This window comes from Natator depressus, chromosome 18 (assembly GCF_965152275.1).
Source record: "Natator depressus isolate rNatDep1 chromosome 18, rNatDep2.hap1, whole genome shotgun sequence".
Taxonomy (NCBI): Eukaryota; Metazoa; Chordata; order Testudines; family Cheloniidae; genus Natator; species Natator depressus.
In genome coordinates, this window is record NC_134251.1 from 3,455,557 (window position 1) to 3,476,987 (window position 21,431).

General features: G+C 52.1%; 1 protein-coding gene across 2 annotated transcripts; it reads right to left on the reverse strand.

Annotated features, from left to right (window-relative positions):
• Positions 1 to 2,904: 2,904 nt before the first annotated feature.
• Positions 2,905 to 20,705, reverse strand: CLDN19 (claudin 19). Of its 2 annotated transcripts, XM_074975371.1 has the most exons (6): positions 20,406 to 20,705; positions 11,286 to 11,450; positions 8,232 to 8,316; positions 6,978 to 7,130; positions 5,754 to 5,795; positions 2,905 to 3,299 (listed from the first exon to the last, which is right to left on the reverse strand). In XM_074975371.1, the coding sequence occupies exons 1-5, from the start codon at positions 20,626 to 20,628 to the stop codon at positions 5,774 to 5,776; spliced, it is 648 nt and encodes a 215-aa protein (XP_074831472.1). In that variant the 5' UTR covers positions 20,629 to 20,705; the 3' UTR covers positions 2,905 to 3,299; positions 5,754 to 5,773. The 2 variants fall into 2 exon arrangements, with proteins under 2 accessions (XP_074831472.1, XP_074831471.1); XM_074975370.1 differs by lacking the exon at positions 5,754 to 5,795.
• Between the last annotated feature and the right edge of the window lie 726 nt (positions 20,706 to 21,431).

Consider the following 21,431-nt stretch of genomic DNA (forward strand, 5'->3'; position numbering starts at 1 on the left):
AGAGTTTGGGCTGAGCTGAGGGCCAGTGAGCTGAGGGCCAGCAAGTCAGTGAGCAGAGATGAGAGTGAAAACCAGTACAAGGATCCCGATGTTCGGGCCTGGCCAACTGCAGACTTCTACTGCTCCCACCACCACAGATCTCCTCTGCCTTCCCTCCTCCCACTAGTGCCAGCTCCCCTTTCCTTCCTTCTCCTACAGCTCCCACCCGCCCCACTTCCTCCCATTGCCCTCCCCTTTGCCCCCTGTCATGCCTGCACAAATCCAGATTCCAGCAGCACTTCCTCCTCCTCCCTGGCAATGTATGCCCCAACCTGGCGCTGCCTCTGCCCCCATCCTCTCTGCCCCTTCCACCACACCTCCACCTCTCTGTGCCCTCCCACTGTAAGCTCAGACTTCTTCCCACGCTGTCACCCTCCCTTTCTCTGCCCCAAATTGTTCCCATGTGTGAAGATCACCCCAAAGTGCTCCACTCTCCGTGGTCATGCCAAACCAATCCCCCCAGGCTCACCCTAAATTGGTCCTTCGTGCATGCTCACTCTCGCGAGATCTTTCCCAAACCCTCCCCCCACTATGTTCTCCCCATACACTGGCCCTGTGTAATCATCCCAAACTCCTCCTCATTATCTCACCCTAAAGCACTGTACCCCCTTGAGGTGCTGTTCCCTTGATCCCCCCCAAACCCATCCACCATGCGCTCCCACTAAACCACTCCAATTTAAAATCAACCCTAATTTTGAAATTGTGAATGAAAAGGAGGAAATTATTAATATTATATTCCCGAGAGAGGTGAAAAACATGTATAGTAGAAAAGGGAGGAAAGGGATAGATAATAAGACAGAAAATATCATATTGCCTCTATATAAATCCATAGTACCCCCCACATCTTGAATACTGCTTGCAGATCTGGTCACCCCATCTCAAAAAAGATATATTGGAATTGGAAAAGGTTCAGAAAAGGGCAACAAAAATAATTAGGGGTATGGAATGGCTGCCATATGAGGAGAGATTAATAAGACTGGGACTTTTCAGTCTGGAAAAGAGATGACTCAGGAGAGATATGATTGAGGTCTATAAAATCATGACTGGTGTAGAGAAAGTAGATAAGGAAGTGTTGGTTACTACTTCTCATAACACAAGAACTAGGGGTCACCAAATGAAATTAATCGGCAGCAGATTTAAAACAAACAAAAGGAAGTATTTCTTCACACAACGCATAGTCAACCTGTGGAACTATTTGCTCAAGAATGCTGTGAAGGCCAAGACTATAACAGGGTTCAAAAAATAACTACATGAGTTAATGGAGGATAGGTCCATCAATGGCGATTAGCCAGGATGGGCAGGGATGGTGTCCCTAGCCTCTGTTTGCAAGAAGCTGGGAGTGGATGACCGGGAATGGATGACTTGATGATTGCCTGTTCTGTTCATTCCCTCTGAAGCACCTGGCATTGGCCACTGTCGGAAGACAGGACACTGGGCTAGATGGACCTTTGATTTGACCCAGTGTGGACGTTCTTATGTTCTTATGTAAAAGAACCTCAGTAAGAGTGTGCGACCAGCATCAAATAGCAAGAGCCTAAAAAGCATAGTGATCCCATTTCACTATGCATTATTACAATATAGCTGGCACAAATGCTAATCATTGTCTGCATTGGGATACATTTTCTCATTGGAAATATAGTTGAAGGTTTTCTTTTTAAAAACAGTAATCATTTTATGACAGTCATTTTTGTAACTTGCTCTAAAGGCTTAAAAACTAGTAAGCGGCTCTGAAACTTATTCACCACCACAGGAAGCGTATTGCAGGGCCCAACTCTCCTGAGCCCCAATTCTATGTCATAGCCGCAGGGCGATCGTCTGAAACAAACACAGCTGACCATGTCTTTAGAGACTGTACCATTCAGCTCTGTGTTTCACAGGGCCTTGTAGAAGTCTTCCACTCTCACTGGCAGCATAGTCAGGAGAGCAAAAAGATGAGACTTTGTTTTTCTGGACAGTAGTGTGGTTAAGTAAATGAGACAGTTCTCAGCTGTGGTAGCGCATGAGCTCGGCCAGTAGGGTTATTGTGCAGATCCTCAGATCCTACTATCTTGTCTGTAAAATGTGGGGAATGATCCCCTAGTCCTTGCTCAGTAATAGGGGCTGTGAGCAATTAACACCAACCCTTTGGACAGGTGAGACTTGTGGTGGGCCCCCGACAGCCTGGGTGCCATGCTGCGATACAGTGTTATTTCAGCTCCCTGCCAGGCTGCAGCGATATCTGCAGCACATGTCCAGGTGTGTTTATTTTCTCTCTCATTTTGTGATTTCCTCTCCATTTCTGTTAAATAGCTAATAAAATATTGATGACCTGAATTGGCTTTCTGAGCGACAAGCTACATCATCTAGGCATGGGCCTCCCATTGACTTTCAGCGAGGCTCAGGGCTTGTCTACATGGTCAGTTAGCAAGTGCCAAGCTGGGGTGTGAATCTACAGTCACTAGCCTGCCGCATACTGTTGGTCTGCAGCCTGCTACCGTGCATTAAAGTGTGCACCAACTCACTCTCATTTCAAAGTGGAGTAGATCGAACCCTTAGGCTTCCAGTGGGTGAGTCACTTTTGAAAATGGGACTTAGGCCTAGCAACGCCTAAATACCATTAAAAATCTCATCCTTCCCGCCTTGGAGAGAGATTGGACTCTGACCTTGGGAGACCCAGGAGCAGGGAACTAATTGGGAAGAACGTATAGGTTGCAATCTTCTTCCTTAAATCACACCACAGGAGGATTTGCAAATCACCTGAGAGGTACAGAGTCTGGTTACAAGAACTTTCTGGGGGTTTGCATAAAAGGAGCTGTAGATTTTAAAGAGTAAAAGAGAGACAAGCATTTAGAAAGATGGCAAAGACCAAAAATATTTTATTAACCGTTGAGTTGTGATTTTTAGTATAAACAATCAAAAGACATTTGAAATTCAAAACTGTATAATTCCCCTTGAGTATATTTTGGACCATAGAAAAGTTAATACAATTTTCAATTAAAAGAATAAAAACATTCTTATACACAGTGCTGTACTCTTTGTATAAAAAGATCTTTCAGAAAATGTATCACAGGTTTCTTTTAAAATCCTTGCTATAGTAGTGTCACTTAAATTTTTTGGACTTTTTCTGAAGGAAACACAATAAGCTGGGTTCAGACAAACAACCACTGCTCTCCCCTGATGGGTGAAGACAGACTATAAACACTGCTCTCCCCTGATGGGTGAAGACAGACTATAAACACTGCTCTCCCCTGATGGGTGAAGAAGACATTTTTACATTGGGTCTGAAATTCAAAAGAGAGAGAGAGCTGTTAGTGCTGAGTTATGCAGAAAAAACAGCAAATAGGGCAGAAAGACCATACACTGCTCCCTTCCCTACTGATCTTCAATGCACCCATCCACCCAGGTTTCAGCAAAACACCTGATAGTTTGACAAAATTCCGCTTGAAAAATTAGTTTGAATTTGGCATAGATTTTTAAAAAACAAACCGCTCTTGTGGACTAAAAACTGGCTGCAAACCAAGGAGAATGAGAATTTAATGATATAAGAGGCTGTGTCTAGAGGCTATGAGGACTGATGTTATAACCAGTCACTTTAAATAGCTGCATATCATGATCTGGAGAAGGGTGTTAAATGCTAATTTGATTTGCAGATGCTACTAAACTGGGAGGTCTGAACCATGTAAACAGAAATAACCCCAAGGGACCTACAGAGATTAGCAATGTGGGCAGGAAGTAACAATAGAGAACACCACTTCAAAAAATGCAAAGTAGGCATCTGGCGGGGTAAATAAATCAAAATATTCCATGGGAGCCATTGGCTTCCCTAACACAGGGAGGCACTGTCCATCTTTAATTTAGGGCCAGATTTTTAAAGGTATTTAGACTCAAAGATGTAGGTACCTTAGAGACTAACAAATTTATTTGAGCATAAGGGATGAAGTGAGCTGTAGCTCACGAAAGCTTACGCTCAAATAAATTTCTTAGTCTCTAAGGTGCCACAAGTACTCCTGTTCTTTTTGTGGATAAAGACTAACATGGCTGCTACTCTGAAAGATGTAGGTAGACACTAGTCATCTAACCCATTGATTTCAATGGCACTATTCCCAAGGGCACGTTCTACCCAGTGCGACTAAGGGGTCCAGAACTGGGCCCTATGTCAATATCTCACAAGCTGTTTCTCAGAGAAATGAACATACTGAGATGCCTTAACAGAATTCTTGTCTGTCTATTTAACAGAGCAACTTTTGTATTTGTCAGGTGACCTGCCCTCAAAGACCAAGTGTTACTTTTCCAGAGTATCAGAGGCACTTTAAAAAAAATATTGTTATGCTGTTTCTGAAGTGAGTGAGAATCAGTAGAGAATTGACACTGGTATGTGACCGATTTAAAAGTTATCAATATCTTTCTAACTAGGCAGAAAACTGTAAAACTCAATTTTTTGAGGCCTGGCATAAAAGTATGAGTGTTTCCAGGGGCTAAGTACATTACTGTTTTAACTATTAAGTGTATTAACACCACTGACAGTCATTGAAAGAGTCTGTCTAACCCTAACCATTTATCTACTTTAGGACATTTTCAATATTATTCTCTTGTTAGACAACATGTTACAGCTAAAATAGGGGGTGTCACATATGCAGAGACTGTAGTATACGGTAGTATAAGAGGCTACATGTAAATCTAGGGTTGCAGAAAAGATAGGCTAGGCTATTGTATTTGCAAAACAGTACTTGATGTGGTTAATGACTATATCAAAGTATATGCACAAGGGGGCAGAGTTAAGGTTGCACAGGCAATTGGCACTTCTTCACTTAAGTGCTTAACTGTGCAACCTTAGTGACATTCTCCTAACATGGGTCCATCTCCAGGACTTAAAAGTTCCAATTCCAAAACACCTGTAAGAAACTTGTGTTTGTTCTATAATCCTGAGCTGTTTGGCTGGGTGCCCTCTGAATGCTGACATTCTTCTCTGAAACTACCAGAATCCAGCTGGCTTGACCGAGGGCTGCCAGCTGCTGAGAACCCTTATTCTATATTCCTTCTGATGCTCCTGGTGTAATCTGGGTATGCCGGGATGCTGGGAGAAGGGGCACTGCCTGAAGATCTACAGGGAGCTTTGGGGCGTTTTGCAGGAGAAGGGGCCTGCTCAGCTGAGTTCCTCACCCGCACTGGAGCAGAGGCCCTGCCGCTGTATCAGAATTCAGGAACTCCAATAGTCTGACACCTTTTCCATTTGTGGCTCCAAAGCCAGTTAGCAGCAAATGAAACATTTCAAAGCCTGCAGGAGACTTTACAGCCACTTCGATTTTCAGGTTCCTAAGCTCTGTTGTCTAGCTATGCTCCCATGGAGTTTAGGAGCTTCTCGAGCTTCAAGAACTCACTCTCCTCCTGAGCTAGTTTTGCCAGGCCCTTGGTTTCGGGAACTGGTTTGGAGCAGTCACTGGACTAAGATGTTTAGGGTCAGATTTCAGAAGCATTCCAGTGTTCTCCTTTGGAGGGATAGGATCCTCCATTGTTTGTGGAGGAGCTGCTGAGTACAAACCCCTTTTAAAGTCTGACCTGGAGCATGTAGCTAAGTTGGCTACATCCTTCCTAGGATATGTACTTAGCAAAAAGAAAAACAAATGTATTGCATATGCTCAAAACCCAGTTTTCAAATGCTCAGAACTTAGCCAAATCAAAACCCTCCCCCCCCCCGCCCCAACAAGGCCAGATACTCCTGCTCTCTGAGGACTCACCCCATGCCAACTTTCAGTTGTCAAACCTCAGCCAGTTCAGCTCTAAGACAAAAAAAAAAGTTTGTCTATAATTGACAGTGGATTTCTTCTAACTCTCTGGGTGCTCAGCCTTGCAAAAAACTTGTTTTGGATATAAACCAAAGCTGCAGAATTTCAATCTGAAAGGCGAAAGCTTTAGAAACACAGGGTGCCTGTCAACAGGGTGTATAAAGGTGCAACCTTAGTTTAGTACACATGGCTACTACACCTCTAATGTCAGTATATAAATCAGTGGTAGACTCTCTCCTAGAGTACTGTGTTCAGGTTCAGCCAGGCCATCTGAAGGATAGAGTAGAAAAAGGCCACAGAAGAGCAACAAAACCTTCAGAGGCTTGAAAGGATTAGGAGCTAAAAAAGAGGTGACATGATAAAAGTACCTCGAGTGAATAATGGCCCAGAGAACATCTGCCAGACCCTCCTATTTCCCCCCTAGGAAACACAAGAACCGGGGAGACCCAAGGAAATTAAATACAACAAAATTTAGACTAAGAAGAAAGACTTGTTTTTACACAACACAAAACTCAGTGGGACTCAATGCCACAAGATATCATGGAGATTGAAAATGTATTGGGATTTTTTTTTTAAAACAGACCTTTATATAGAGAATAGCTGCATTTACATGAGTTACGATAAAAGTGTATATGGGATGAATCAACCCGTGTCTGCCAGGAATTAGGAAAACACTTCCCCCGTGATGAATGATGGGTTTTGGCCATTCCTCTGAAGCATCTGGGACTGGCCTCTGTCACAAACAGGACGCTGGCCTAGATGAGCCCCAAGTCTGCGCCAGCCTGGTCATTCCTATGTTTCAGTGTTCTAGCTGTTTGGCCGGCCAACATGGCAGAGGCCAAGCAATGCTGGGCCAGCGATAAACCTGGCCGTGAGGCCAGCGTAGACTGAGCTAGTAGGGGAAGAACCTGACGATGGCTGAAGCAAGAGCTATGTCGAGAAGAACATTTTAGATGCTTCTGCTATAAGTGGAGCTGCCCCCAGGCTATTAGAGACGTCCCCGAGAAGTGTGTGTGGTTTTGGGAAGGCCCACCCAAGACTGCCTGAGCAGCACTGAAGAAGGATCTAGTGTCTGTTGCACTGACGAAGTGGTCGGGAACACCACGGTCTCTAGCACATGCTTGAGAAGGAAGGGAAACGTTGGGCGGCGGGTGGGAAGGTGGGGGTCAGACGTACTCCCTAGCTGTTGAAGGCTGTGACTGCCTATAGTACTGCTGTCCTCTCCTCTCCTCAGGGGGGGTGGGGCAGGAGCAGCACAGGAAGGAGCCTCCCAGCATGGTCAGGCTGGCAGCTGCCCAGCCAACAAACAAGGCGGAACCAAATTCGTACCTAGTGTGAGAGAGAAAAGAGATGGTGGAAACAAGGGAGAAGGCGGAGGGACTGGTGCTCCACCCCTCTGCCGGGGGCTGGGAGGGAAAGGGACCCCATGCCCATTCACCGACACATCACCCAGATGCCCCACATGGGCCCTCTGTCTCTTCTGGGAGAAAGAGGCTGACGGAGCACTGGGCATTACAGAGAGGAAGACAGGCCAGACCTGTTCCAGAGCCAGCGCCCGGACAGAATGCACTGGATCGCTGATGGACTGATTTCATAATGTCTGGAGGTAGGGGAGGGAACCGGGCTTATTCAGCCTTTTCCCACGACACACATCCCAAGCACGTTGAGGGGGAGGGGAGGAGACCCGCCTGGCCCCCGCAGGGTGGCTCCCCAGGCAGAAGTGGTGTTGACAGCACAGGCGGTGGCCTGGATGGCAAACGACGGAAATTCACAGCTGACATTCGATCAGGGAGGGCTGCGAACCCCAGTGAGGACAGAGAGGGAGACGCTGCGGAGAACAGCAACAAAGGGTCCCACGTGGGGAAACACAGGTAACCCCTCCAGGGAAATAACAGCTGAAACATGGATACAGTGAGTGACAGGAAAAGGACCATTTGTGCTCCTAGGTCCAAGGGAGAATCAGGGCAGTGGCACTGGCAGGAGGTTGCTGCTGGTAGAACTGGGACTTGTTTGACAGCGTGGCTGAGTCTCCTGGAGAATGTGTGGTGGCATATGGGAAGGGGGCTGGCACTGCTAGGGGACAGGGGCTTGGGGCAGGAGGCTGGCACTGCTGTGGCCACGAACAGAGGGGCAATAGCACCAGAGGAGAGCATAGGGTCGTGTGAGCCACGGGCTGTGGCTAGCTCTGGCAGGAAAGGACAGGGCAATGCAGGGGATAACGCTGTGTGTACTGTTTCTTTCAATTTGTATCATGAGGCTAGGGAGGAGTGGGGCTGAGGCAAATGGGCACCAGATGGCACCACGGACAGGGGCATCAGGCTCTGAATACGATGTCCGTGGCTGGGTACCTTTGTCACAATGCCACTAATGAGCTAAAACACCAGGAAAATGGCTTCCCCCTAAACAGCCCATTTGTGTAAAGGCTCTTACCGGGCATTAACTGGAGTGTTGGGGTTGAAGAATTCATAGGTCACCTGTGTTGCATACCATGAAACAGCTGTTAAGGTGCACAGACCTGGGAATATACAACAAGAACCAAAGAATCAGCTCCCGGAGGCCTTTTGGGGATGTTTTCCCACCATAGACTTTACAATTGAATACAGTCATTCGCTTTTAAAAGCTATTTGAGCCCTTTAATATTCTATTCTTCAAATTCTCTGTGGCTACGAAGTTCCATTGGTAACACTAAATGGGACTCTCAGGGCTCATCTACGGACAACCATGACCCAAAATGACGACACTGGTTTCATTCGCACCTTTTGTTATTTTGGTGAACGTTGGTACACAGACCCACCATTACACATGTCATATGAGGTAGGAAGGGACTTTCCAATAAAGGGCTAAAACTGTCACCAGGTTGCTTAGAAACAAGGAAGCAGATTCTAAGAGGCAGCTAGCCAGATAGGAGTAATAGGTAGTTAATGTGACAGGACTAAAATATGCTTTCAGTTTACATATGTGAATAAGAGCATGAGAACGGTCACACTGGGTCAGACCAAACCCCAGTATCCTGTCTTCCAACAGTGGCCAATGCCAGGTGCCCCAGGGGGAATGAACAGAACAGATAATCATCAAGTGATTCATCCCCTGTCGCTCATTCCCAGCTTCTGGCAAACAGAGGCTAAGGACACCATTCCTGGCCATCCTGGCTAATAGCCATTGATGGAACTATCCTCCATGAATTTATCTAGTTCTTCTTTGAACTGAAGTCAGCTGAGTTACTCCATGTGGAACTGGGACCAGAATTTGGGCCACCATTTTTAAGAGACAAGATCTCTTTGAAGCAGGAACAAATATAAGGTGCAAAACTGTCAAACTACTTCTCTTTCCTGTTGCAAAATGGCTCTAAACAAAGAGGATCCCAGACCAGAAGAAGGTGGTTTGACCCTCCTGTTCTTAGAGACAGCTTTATAACCTTGGGAAAGAAGTGAATCTTTTCCAGACTGGATTCAGAGCAGTACTGAGCGCAGATTTGGACTCTACAGGCATGGCAGAATATTCATTTTAAGAACACCTGGACCTTTGCTGAAATTGTTAATGGGGAATCAACACTTAGAAGGGATGTTTCTAGTGGGTTCCCATCGGGACCCGTTATTGGCCCAATGCTATTCATTATCTTTATCAATGATCTGGAAGAAAAATGAGGTTTTCAGATGACACAAAGATTGGTGGGCTGGTAAATAATGACAAGGATGGGTCAGTGATACAGACCAATCTGATCGCTTGGTAAACTGGGTGCAGTTAAACAACACCATATATTACAGCCAAAGGCAAAAATCACACCTCAAGGAAACAAGGATGTTGGTCAGACTTCTGTGGTTGGGGAACTGTGTCCTGGAAAGCACAGACTCAGAGTGGGTCATGGTGGGTAACTGGAGCTAAAAGGGCTAACATGATCCTTGGATATATAAACAAGAGAACATAAAGCATGAGTAGGAGGAGTTAATACCACTGTATAGGGCAGGAAAGAGACCAATAATGGGCACTGTCCAGTTCTGGTATCCTGTTGTGATAACTGGGCCTACACATTTACCCTAATTGTGGGTTCAACTGTAAGAAGTGAGTGTAGGTTTGTCAGATGTCACCATAACCTGTAACAACAAATGTTGATGGGGAAAAGTAGAGGAAGTTATTTTCAATAAAGAATCTTATAAACAGGTGCAAGAAAACCAGACAGAGACTGAATCAGTCTAAACAAAAAGGCCTCCACATATAACCCATGTGTTGAGATCATGCCTGGTAGACAAGAAAATCTGGGTCTGAAAATTAATGACTCAAAATAGGTGTGTCAGAAACCAGACCTAATTGATGGATGAAATAATGAGTGGATAGGCTATTCTGCCCACCACTCCCATTTACAAAGACTCTGGGGGGGAGTGGGAAAGAGCAGATGGTGCTACTAAAGCAAGCTTCACCATCATGGCTGCCACCCCATCATCTCCTGGGACCTCCGGCCTAATCCTGAAAGATGTCCTGACCTGACTGGGTCAGAGAGAGGGACCCAGACAACACTGCTTGTCTACCGGCTCCAACTGAATCCCAAACACCACCTGGGATGGAATGGGATCAGACTTTAACAACAACCCAACACTGGTCCTGCAGCAGCATCCAGCCTGGTCTCGGGTATCATTTCTTATTACACTAGTGTCTAGGGGACCTAGACATGGATGGTTCTATTATTCTAGGTGCTGTACAAACACATGACAAAGAGGTGGCCCTGCCCCAAAGAGCTTTCAATCCAAGTTACACATTCGTAGCCAGGGGCCTCATCCGTACATAAATTGGGGATGGAATTAACTTTACAAATTCCCCACCTTGCACTGAACACTTTCAATACACAAGCAGGATCACTGGCAGTAGAAGATGCTATTTTCCCAAGGGAGAACCCATGTCAAAGCTAAAAGAACCAAGATGAAACATCCCAGCATTGGCTGGCATCAGCCCATTTCAATGCTGGGCCTCCCCAAAACACCTTAGCTGGAGGCAGGTCTGAAGCACCTATGCTAAACAGCTGTAACTAAATGGGCCTTCAGCTGAGCCTGCCCGCCTTGGAGAAGCCAGCCGGCTCCATTAGACACAAGTGCCACTTATCTAAACCCCACCCCCTCATCTTACAGTCTTCCACATCTCCCAGAGAAAAATGAGAGACCCCCTTTTAGAACCACTGAGTAGGATGATAGGCGGATTTCAGATCCCTGAGGCCATTCTGCTAGACCCACCTATGCCCAGACGTTGTATCTACAGGCATAGCATCTACTAGAAATAGAGGAGGATGTTTATTAACCCCCTGCCTGTGATCACACTCTCTCCCTCAAGGGGAATAACTCACATGGACTTTGAGGCTACCTGCCCATTCAGAAGCTGTGACATGTCATCAGATCTCCTGCCCCACGCTAGTGCTAACCAATATCACAGCAGACAAGTTCAGACTATCATCAAATGGCAGGAGTTTGTGGGTACAGGGAGCCCTGGACTTTGTCTTACCTGCTATGAGGAAGAGAATGCCACCGGCCACAGCAATCCAGCTTTTGATAACAGGGTTCTCGTCCCCCACTTTGGTACATTTCATTCCCACCACGCTGACAATGACCCCCACAAAGCCCATGAGGATAGAAACCACCATGAGCGCCCGGGAGGTCTGGAGGTGAACTGCAAAGCAAGAAAAGTGCAAGTCAGTGGTGTTGCAGAGCAGATTAACCATGCAAAAAACCAGAGCCAGAGAAGAGAAGGGGCATCACTGGTCAACAAGACCAGCACCCCGGGGAAGAACAGTGCCTCCCAAGTCCCTGCACTGGTGAGTGCAACTATTCGCATCCCTAAGTAGCAGTTCTGAGGTGCCCAGCAGCCCTTCCCCGTGGCCATATTGTCTTGTGGCATCTAAAGAGCCATTCTCCCAGGTTTGCTACTCTGTGGCACTGAGGAGCCATTCTGCACAGTGGTAACATCATGGCCAATCCTGGAGCTGTTCTCCACCAATCAGGTCATGTCACAAGCACCAGGATCCTCTTTCTTACCAGCCACGCTGCTCTCTGGAGTCCAGAATCCAACCCCGACTCATCAAGCTCCCAGCCCCAGGTGGGGGCTTTGGAGGCTGTGTATATTGGGGGGGATTTAGCCTCAGGCATTGTGACCAGATGCAGTTCCCCCTTCTCTCCTCTCCAAGGGTCGCTTCAGGAGTGGAGCACAGCCCTGCAGAGAGGCCCCATCCCGTGATGAGCTGCCAAAATCTTAACAACCGGTTCCCTATAAAAAGTTCTGATGTAAGGGCTGTGCCCCAGTATGCATTTTTGGTACCAACAGGGTTACCATACGTCCGTATTCTTCCAGGAGGAATTTTTAAATTTTAAAAATTCCTCCTGGATGGCGATTTAAGAACCAGAAAGCCTGACCTGTCCAGGAAAATATGTGTGTGTGTTAACCCTGCCTAAAGTTCTTCTTCAAAAAGATGGGCCTGAGCTAGAAATGAGCTCTGTTTCACAGGTGTGGGGCCCCGCCACGCCTTGGGGGTGTGCTAGGGGGATCAGATGTCCGGATTTTATAGGGACAGTCCTGGTTTTGGGGTCTTTTTCTTGTATAGGCCTCTATTACCCCCCACCCCCTGTCCTGATTTTTCACACTTGCTGTCTGGTCACCCTAGGGTGTGCACATATGTGGGTCCCAGCTGCTCCCTGCCCCCCCTCATTGAAGCAGGTGTGCAGGGTTACTGCCCTGGGAACTGCAGGGCACCAGTGGACGTGGGGCCAGCTGCAGACAGGGGCGTGGGGCAGGGCTAGCTGGAGGCAGGGGGTGTGGGGCTGGCTGGAGACAGGAGGGTGTGGGGGTAGCTGGAGGCAAAGGGGTGTGGGGCTGGCTGGAGGCAGGGCAGGGACTGACTGGAGGTAGGGGCTGGCTGGAGGCAGGGGCTGTGGGGCTTGCTGGCTTCGGGCAGGGCTGCAGGGGGGTGCGGCAGGGGTTGGCTGAAGACGGGGGAAGTGGGGCTGGCTAGCTTCGGGCAGGGGGGTGTGGCAGGGGCTGGCTGTGGGCAGGGCAGGGGGTGCGGCAAGGGCTGGCTGCGGGCAGGGCAGGGGGTGTGTGCAGCAGGGGCTGGCTGCAGGCAGGGGGTGCGGGGGTGGCCAGAGACAGGGGCTGGATGCGGGCAGGGCAGGGGATGCGGCAGGGGCTGGCTGGAGACAGGGCAGGGGGTGCAGCAGGGGCTGGCTGGAGACAGGGGGTGCGGGGGCAGCTGGAGGCAGGGCAGGGGCTGGCTGGAGGCAGGGGCTGGCTGTGGGGCGGGGGTTCAGGGGTGGCTGGAGGCAGGGCAGGGGGTGGCTGGAGACAGGGGCTGGAGGCAGGGCAGGGGGTGCAGCAGAGGCTGGCTGGAGGCAGGGGGTGCAGGGGGTGCGGCAGGGGCTGGCTGTGGGGCGGGGGTTCAGGGGTGACTGGAGGCAGGGCAGGGGCTGGCTGGAGGCAGGGGCTGGAGGCAGGGCATGGGGTGCAGCAGGGGCTGGCTGGAGGCAGGGGCTCGCTGCGGGCAGGGCAGGGGGTGCGGCAGGGGCTGGCTGTGGGCAGGGGGGTGGGTGCTCGCGGGCAGAGTGGCTCGGAGCAGCCCGAGCAGCAGGACGCAGCCCCGGCCCAGCAGAGCAGCCGGGGACCCACCCGGCAGCAGCGGGAGCCCCAGGGCCAGGGGTCGGGGGAGCAGCAGCACCAGGGCTCGTGCCCAGGGCCAGGCGGCAGCCCACGTGGCTCCCGCAGCGCAGCGCCCCCGGTGGCCGGAGGAGGAATTACATCACTTCTGGGCCGGAGCCCAGCAAAGCCTCAGCGCCCCCTGCAGGGAAGCGGGTGAACAACCGGTTCTAAAACGGCTTCAAAATTTAACAACCGGTTCACACGAACCGGCTCCAGCTCACCACTGGCCCCATCCCACATCAAAGCACAGCTCTGTCTACATTTCCAAGCAGGAGGAACAGATGGCGCGGCCTCCCCAGCCCAGCCGCCTCATGTGTCCTGTGCGGATTTGTTTCCCCTGGCACGTCGATCAAACGCCTCAGTCTTCTCAAGACACCTGAGCTGATTTCTTTCACAACAGGTGTCTTTAGTGCAACCTTCATTGGTAGCGGTTTTGCTCTGCCCTCCCTTTCCCCTGCTCTGTGTCGCTGGATGGTTTCAGGGGGATTTTTCACTTCTCTATTTGATACTATTGGGGTATCTGGCAGAGCCCCCATGCGGGAGGAGAAAGACGACTTTCCAAATGTATTATCCCTTATTCCCTTTCAATCTCCCCCTTTCCGTTTCTTATGCAGCCCGTTAATTACACTGCCCATTACATGCAGAGGGAGGATCAGAGTGGCCAATAGCTACTTCTGTCAGAGGAGCAGCTGCTCATCTGGAGTGTTAAATGGTTACTAGAAACTTGCAGTTATCAAACACAGACACACCAGCATAGGGGCTGGATTGGGACACCCACTTCTCAGTAACTTCAATGTCAGTTATGTGTTTGAAATCCCCTAAACAGCTTTGAAAATCTCGCCTTAGAAAGGCAGAATTAAGCCTTAGGCTGCAGCCATCTTGGAATAAAAAAGCCCCTGAACTTGTGCAGTGAGACCCTACCCTGGCCATCTTCCAGCCCTGCTCTGTCATCCTTATTCACAAGGGCTTTGAGGGTGTGGAGTTGTAGACAAGGCTGTTCTCGGCCAGTGCCATAGGATTGCACTGAGATTGTGTACCCCAGACTTAAGGGGGAGAGATAGCTCAGTGGTTTGAGCATTGGCCTTCTAAACCCAGGGTTGAGAGTTCAGTCCTTGAGGAGGCCATTTAGGGATGGGGATTGGTCCTGCTTTGATCAGGGGGTTGGACTAGATGATCTCCTGAGGTCCTTTCCAACCCTGATATTCTATGATGGCTCTGGGTTTGTCCCACAAGCTCATTGCTTAGACTTGATTGTTTTTAACACCTAGAAGCTGGGCTAGAGTTTCAAACCTGCCTGAGTCAGATGGAGAGAAGGGGCCGGGAGGCCATCATGAGCCACGAATGTGTCATAAAACAGGTGATAAACACCAGCGCAGATTGGTGGGGAAGGAACTGCATGAATTGACCGGCTCCAAGTACTTTCTATGAGCTTGTGAGCTCAGAAAAGATGGACACAAGAAATGTCTTAAAACAAAGCGAAATGCCTAAGTTTGGGGCATGGACCATGGACATTCCGTGAGACAGAAACCAGAGACTTCGTCAGGGGCCAACATCTTCAGCTGTGGATTCCTGGGAAACGCTCAGATACACCCCGGTCACCACCCCATGAGCATAGGCATGCGCTCTGGGGGGCTGGGGCCGGGGCTGCATGCTTCCACGGGGCAGTGTGTCTGGCTCTGCGCTGAGCCAAACGCTTCTAGAAGCCTCATGATTAGGGGGGCCAGGGTGTTGGATAAGGGCCAGGGGCAGTCAGGGGACAGGGAGCAGGGTGGGTTGGATACATAGGAGGTGAGATGGGCCGTGGTGCCCATGCTTCATGGTTCGGCAATGTGGGGTGGGGCAGCTCCCCCCCTCCCCGGCATCCCTCCGCACGCTGCCTCCATCCCCCCTCCCAGAGCTGACCCGGTTTCCAGAGTGGTGGGGGGGGGCAGTGCCAGAGCTGCCTGACTGTGCCTCCCCAGCAGGGAGAGGGAGGGAGCTGCAGGCAGAGAGAGCAGCAGGAGTCTGTCACTGTCAGACACAGACGGGGGGCGGGCGGCATTGTGGGGGCAAACAGATGGAGCCAGGGGCAGGAGAAAGTAACAATGATGAGCACCCCGGGGCTGGCATAAAATACACAGTACAGAGAGGGCTTCCTGGGGAGGGGGGGTATACCAACACTCCCTTCCCCCACAGACCAGACCCGGGCTGCAGCTGGCTCTGTCCATCACTCCCCCCACCCCACAGAGACCCACACAACCCTCTGCCCCCCTGGAAGATCCCCACCAGCCCCTGTGCCCCCATCACCCCTCTCCAGCGAGAACCCCCTTTGTGCCTCCAGAGACAGCTCCCCTCCCCCCTGCCTCCCCTGCTCCCCAGCTCCCTACAATCTCCCCATCCCGCCCCCCACTCATTGGCCAGGAGGCTCCCAGGCTGTTGGCCAGCGCAGCCAATGGGAGCTGCACCTGAGGCAGGGGGCCTGCTTGCAGATGGTGCCTCCACAGCACAGGGAGGGGGAGCCCCAGGTGAGCAAACCCCGGTCATCATCATCACAGGCCCAGCAATTCTCTGGGTATTTAATTTCACTGAGGCAAGTAATTTCATCGACTCTTCCTTTCCAGACAGTTTGTGTCTTTTCTTGTAAGAAAACTTACAATTTCTTTGCAAAGAAGGCCAGTTATAGTTTTTCACTTGAGAAGTATATTTTCTGGTTGTTCATAAGCTCATTTATTTTGTTAACTCAGTTTCATAGGGAATTTTAAAAGTCACTTGAATTGTAACTGTTTTTTTCCATTGGTCCAAAAACACATGGAAGATGTGCAGATTTTTATTTCTGTGGGCCAAACCATGTAGAAATGTAAATGTCAGAGCTAGAAAAGCTCTGCAAGGGTATGGGTCCCTCAGGAAATTGTCCTCAAGTCATTCATTCTTCTGGGCGCTCCATTCTATTGTTCCCTCTTACATTGAGAGAGATCAGTGTCTCCACCCACAGGTTTCAGAGTAGCAGCCCTGTTAGTCTGTATCCGCAAAAAGAAAAGGAGGACTTGTGGCATCTTAGAGACTAACAAATTTATTTGAGCATAAGCTTTCGTGAGCTACAGCTCACTTCATCAGAGTAGCTCACGAAAGCTTATGCTCAAATAAATGTGTTAGTCTCTAAGGTGCCACAAGTCCTCCTTTTCTTCTTTCCACCCACAGGAAGACTGGGCCAACCCTGCAGTCACTCTGCCTCTACCCTTGTTCTCTGTCTGCTCCCTCTACCAGCCCCTTTGGTCTCCCTGGGATTCCCCCTACCATTACTCCCTCTGGGTCTTCTTTCTCTGGAGCTTCTCCTGAAGTAAAGTTGTCATTACAGGTTCTTACCTCTGTAATGTATTTAATTTTGATGTATTTATTAAGTGTTAATTAATGCACTTTGCACTTCAGCCCTCTGTATAAATTAATCCTCTTCTTTCCATATGTTTTGCCCATAGGGTTTTCGGCAGTCCTAGGTCAACCAGCAACAGCACTTGCGCCTTTGCAATGGGGTGAAGGAAGGGGACCATGAGATCCCTATCGATGTGATTTGCAAGAAGTGTTATCCTTACTCAGGGTACCAAACGTGTTTAAATGATATAAGTGCCTCGTAGAATCCCAAAGCAAGCTCATTCTCATTTCTCTTATAATAATCTCATCTACAGTATACACACGTTTTTCATTCATTCTGAGTTGATTTTATTGTTAATTATTATTGTTATTATTGATTATTAACTAGGTTACTGGGTTTCTTCAGTGTGGAAAATCGTGTGCTAAATGCTCGCCTTTAAAAAGCCCCCCTGGGTGCACACGCCCCTGCCCACGAGCAAGACCATCGGGCAGCTGAACCAGCTCAGTCCGCAGCGGGAACGTCTCCCGTGGGCTGCTCATTTCCTGTTTGGTTGCCAGCCCGTTTTACCTTGGCAGGGAGGGGAAAGGAGCCTGTGATGCGATGCAAACCAAAGAACGCAGCCCGCAGCTGGGAGCCCAAGACTCCCCCCTGCCAGATTTGAAACGCGAAGGTTGCTGGCCCCGCCTGAGCGCTGCACATGGGGCATGTAGGGTGGGGACACGGCCAAGTCCCGCTCGCTTTTGCACCGAGCCGAGAAATTACCCTCCTGGAGCTCGCTTCACTTCGGAGGGTGCCCGGGTGCAGGGGACTACTCCCAGGCAGTCTCGGAAGGAGGAGCTGCTCCCGCTCGCCAGAGCTCAGCGGTGGGTTTGTTAACATCGGCCCGCCCCGGCCAGCGAAAACCAAGGCGCGCAGCCTCCTATTCCGCAGCCCGAAAACCAGGTTGGAAAATCCTTCCCCGGGGCAAAAATGAGCGATCAGGAGAGCCCTGCTGAGAGGGGAGGAACCAGCATTTCCTCTTCTTTGAGCTCCCACTCGATGCAGTGACCCCCGTGTTCAGCGGCACAATGAACCGCTGACAAGGGGATTGCGAACGGCGCGCTAAGGGAAAGCGCTGCTCGGCTCTGACTGCGGTTACCTCCCCCTGGCTGAGCATTCACATGGCTCCCATACAGTACAACCCCTCCCCGCACCCCCCACCCCCCTTTGGGGCCTGTTTTCACTCATTTGCCTCCCGGTCTCGCGTCGTACCAGGCGGTGGAGGCTGCGTCTCACAACCGCTGTAGCAACAAAAGAAGGAGACCCCAGGAAAGGGATGTGAGTTACCAGGATACGACCGGAATGTGCGACTCACTCCTCTCCTGCAAACTAAACTAATCTCATTTCCCAGCTGGCTTCAAATCTCCAGCAGCTACTAGCAGGGGCAGGCGGGATTTGCTGGGTATTTTTAAGCCCAGGCTTGTGTTAGGGACACAGGGACAAATAGTTTCAACTCTTCTCGTTTAAACAAATAGCTCGTTTCCATTTTACACATGGCATCTGGCTGGCTCCTGGGAAGGGCTCAGAGCTTTCTCCCAGGGTGCGGCTGCTGTGGCCCAAACTCACTCTTCGACCACTTCTCCGGGTGTAGCCGATTCCCTCCGGGACGTCTGTTTGCAGAAGAGCCCGGGGGTCAGACACGGCCTCTGTCTGCTACAAAAGAGAAAGGCCAGCGAGGGAGAAAGTGCCGCGAACTGCTGGGAACGGAGAGGGAATCCCCAGGCTCCTCGCCCACAGCAGCCCCTTTCCGGGCGCACCAGGGGCGCTTTCAGCACAGACACAGCCCGGCTGCGAAGGAAGGCCGAGCAGGGGAGACAAGGAGCGTCTAGTGTAAAGGAGGAGATAGGACGGAGTATAATAGGCTGCGAAGGACGTTCCAGTTCAGAAGGACTCACTAGTGACATTACAAAGGCAGGGGAGTTTTGAATGAACCAAACGATGCTTTGACAAGAGTAAAGGGTAACTGTGGGTCACTGTTTGCAGTGCTGTAACCCGTAATTAACTCCCGCTGGACCACTGGCAACCCACCCCTTTCCTTGCAGGCCAGCGGCTTGGCTACACTGAATGCTCCTGCGGCTCGCAGGGCTGCAGCTGTGCCCAGTGTGTGACTCCCTACACCGCCAGTAGGGGGTCTCCCGTCAGATGATCCACCCCTCCCAGATGCGGCGGTAGTGAGGTGGACAGAAGAATTCTTCCTTCGATCTAGCGCTGTCTATACCAGGGTTAGGCCGGCATAGCCACATCGCTCTGGGTGTGGCTTTACACAGACAAGCCGATGTCAATTCCCAGGGGAGACCGGCCCCAGGGCGCTGGGGACGAAGCACAAAACCCAGCCTGTGCCAGAGGCGAGAGGCAAAGGGACCGGGTCAGGAGCTTTCTGACCTAGAACAAAGTCCCGAGGAGGACGAGGGAGGAGAGCTTTTCGCTCTTGTGCTCCAGGGGCTGATCTGGGCACCAGCTACATTCAGTGTGTCGCTCCCTCTGTCCCAAGATTTTTTCGGGGCCCTCTGAGTGCAGATGAAAGGGAAGATTTGGCATTTGAGCTCAGCCAGGCACATCTGACAAGGGGAAAGGGTTGGTCGAGTCTCTGCTCCTGGCTGTGCCACAGACTCCACGTGTAACCTTGAACAAGTCCCATAGGTCCAGATGCTCAAAGGTGTTTAGGCCCCTAACTCCCACCATGGGACTTTGGGAATCTGGGCCTCAGTTTCCCATCTGTACTCTGGAGATAACAGCCCTGCCCTGCCCCCCCGGGTGTTGTGAGGACAAAGGGGCGGTGCCGGGGCACTGCAGAGATGGGGGCAATACAGGCACCCGTCAATCCACCCCCACGCCCTCCACTGCCGGGGGACCCGCCCCCTCGGCTTCCTCCAGGCGCTTCAGCGCGCTCCCGGTCAGGCTCCCTAAACCCGGGCTTCCCCCCCGGAATGACAACTCCTTGCTCGGGGGCTGCTCTCCATGGCATGGAGCGCACCGCTGGGACCCGGCACCCAGCGCCAGTCCTACCCTGGCAGGAACTGCCGGGCCTGCCGCAGCCACGGGCCAAGCAAACAAGCTCCCGCCGCCCCAGGCTGGCAGGAGGCCCCCAGCCGCACTCCCACCTGCCCCCCAACTGCAAAGCCCCGAGGCGGCGCCTTCCGCGGGGTCTGAGCGGCGCTGGCCTGGCCCAGCAGCGTCCCACGGGCAGAGCTTAGCCCTCAGCTGCCCCGCTCCGCGCCGGCAGGGCCGTATAACGCGCCCGGTCCTGTTCGCCCCGGGGCTCCGCCGGACCCCGGCCCGCTCCAGCTCGCTGCCCCCAGTAGCCGGAACAGGGTTTCCAGCGGGAGCGACCGGACACGGAGCTGGGGCTGCACCTGCACAGATCGCCCCGCTCCCCGGGCCCCCTTGACCCTTCTCCCCGGAGCGCCCTGCGGCCCCGGCTCCCCGTGCCCCGCTCCCCCCGGCTCCCCATGCCCCGCTCCCCCGGCTCCCCGTGCCCCGCTCCCCCGGCTCCCCATGCCCCGCTCCCCGGCTCCCGCCCGCCCGCGCCCCTCGTTCGGCCCGGCGGGACTCACCGTCCAGCGAGAGCAGCGAGTCGTGCAGCTTGCACTGGACCTGGCCCGTGCTCTGCGAGGCGCAGCTCATCCACAGCCCCTCGTACAGCCCCACGGCCGTGATGATCGCGTCCCCCGCGTACGAGCTCTGCTTCCACTGCGGCAGCGCCGCGCTGCAGATGGTGCCGACCCAGCCGCCCAGCGCCAGGAAATAGCCCAGCAGCTGCAAGCCCGCGTTGGCCATGGCGGCTCCCTCGGGCACTGGGCGCTGGAGCCCAGGGGCGGGCGGCTCCGTGCTCCCTGCCCAGCCCGGCCCTGCGCTCGGCCCCCGACCGCCCTGATGGGGGCGGGCAGCAGCGCGGCTGAGCCGGGGGCCGCCCCCGCAGGGCAGGAGCCGGCCGGCGCGGCCCGCACCGCCCCGAATGGGTGGCTGGGGCCCGGCCCTGGGGGCGGTCAGCGGCTCTGCAGCCGGGGTGGGACCTGCCCGGCCCACTCCAGGCCGGGGCACGGGGCGGGGGCGCTGGGTCCTTCCTGGCTTGTGAAAGGGGGAAACGGAACAGGAATGTGGATGCCGGAGCCACCCGACCCCGCCCTGAGCCAGGGCTGCTGGGGGAACCCTTGGGGAAGGGGCTGTGATCGGGCCCCTGAGCAGCGCTCCCCCGGACGGCCGGTGCTCCGGGGGCTGCTGCTGCCGGAGCAGCGGTTCCCTTCCCCACCACAGCCAGGTGGGGGGGGGGGGGGAGGAGCCCTCCTCTCTCTAACCCTTCCCTTGCTGCACGGGTCAGGGCCGCTTTTCGCTGACACGCCAGGGTTGACCGGGGTCCCCCGAAGGAAAAGCGGGAGCCGCTGCAGTGTGCGGTTAAGACACGGGGCTAGCTAGGCTACCAAGGTGGGGTGATGTGAGGTCAGCTTACAGCCGTGGGAGTGTGTGTGCCACTTAGGTCGGTGCATGCACACTTCTTGGGTGCTTCCATTAGCACTGCCTGTACTCACTAGCGAGCTGTAGCTCAGGAAAGCTTATGCTCAAATAAATTGGTTAGTCTCTAA

Coding starts and splice junctions, on each gene's coding strand:
- CLDN19 (XM_074975370.1), bottom strand. CDS start 20,628: ATGGCCAACGCGGGCTTGCAGCTGCTGGGCTATTTCCTGGCGCTGGGC. Junction 11,451..20,405: donor CTCGCTGCTCTCGCTGGACG/GTGAGTCCCGCC, acceptor CTTGCTTTGCAG/TTCACCTCCAGACCTCCCGG. Junction 3,300..6,977: donor CAGCCTTCAACAGCTAGGGA/GTACGTCTGACC, acceptor TTTGAATTTCAG/ACCCAATGTAAAAATGTCTT.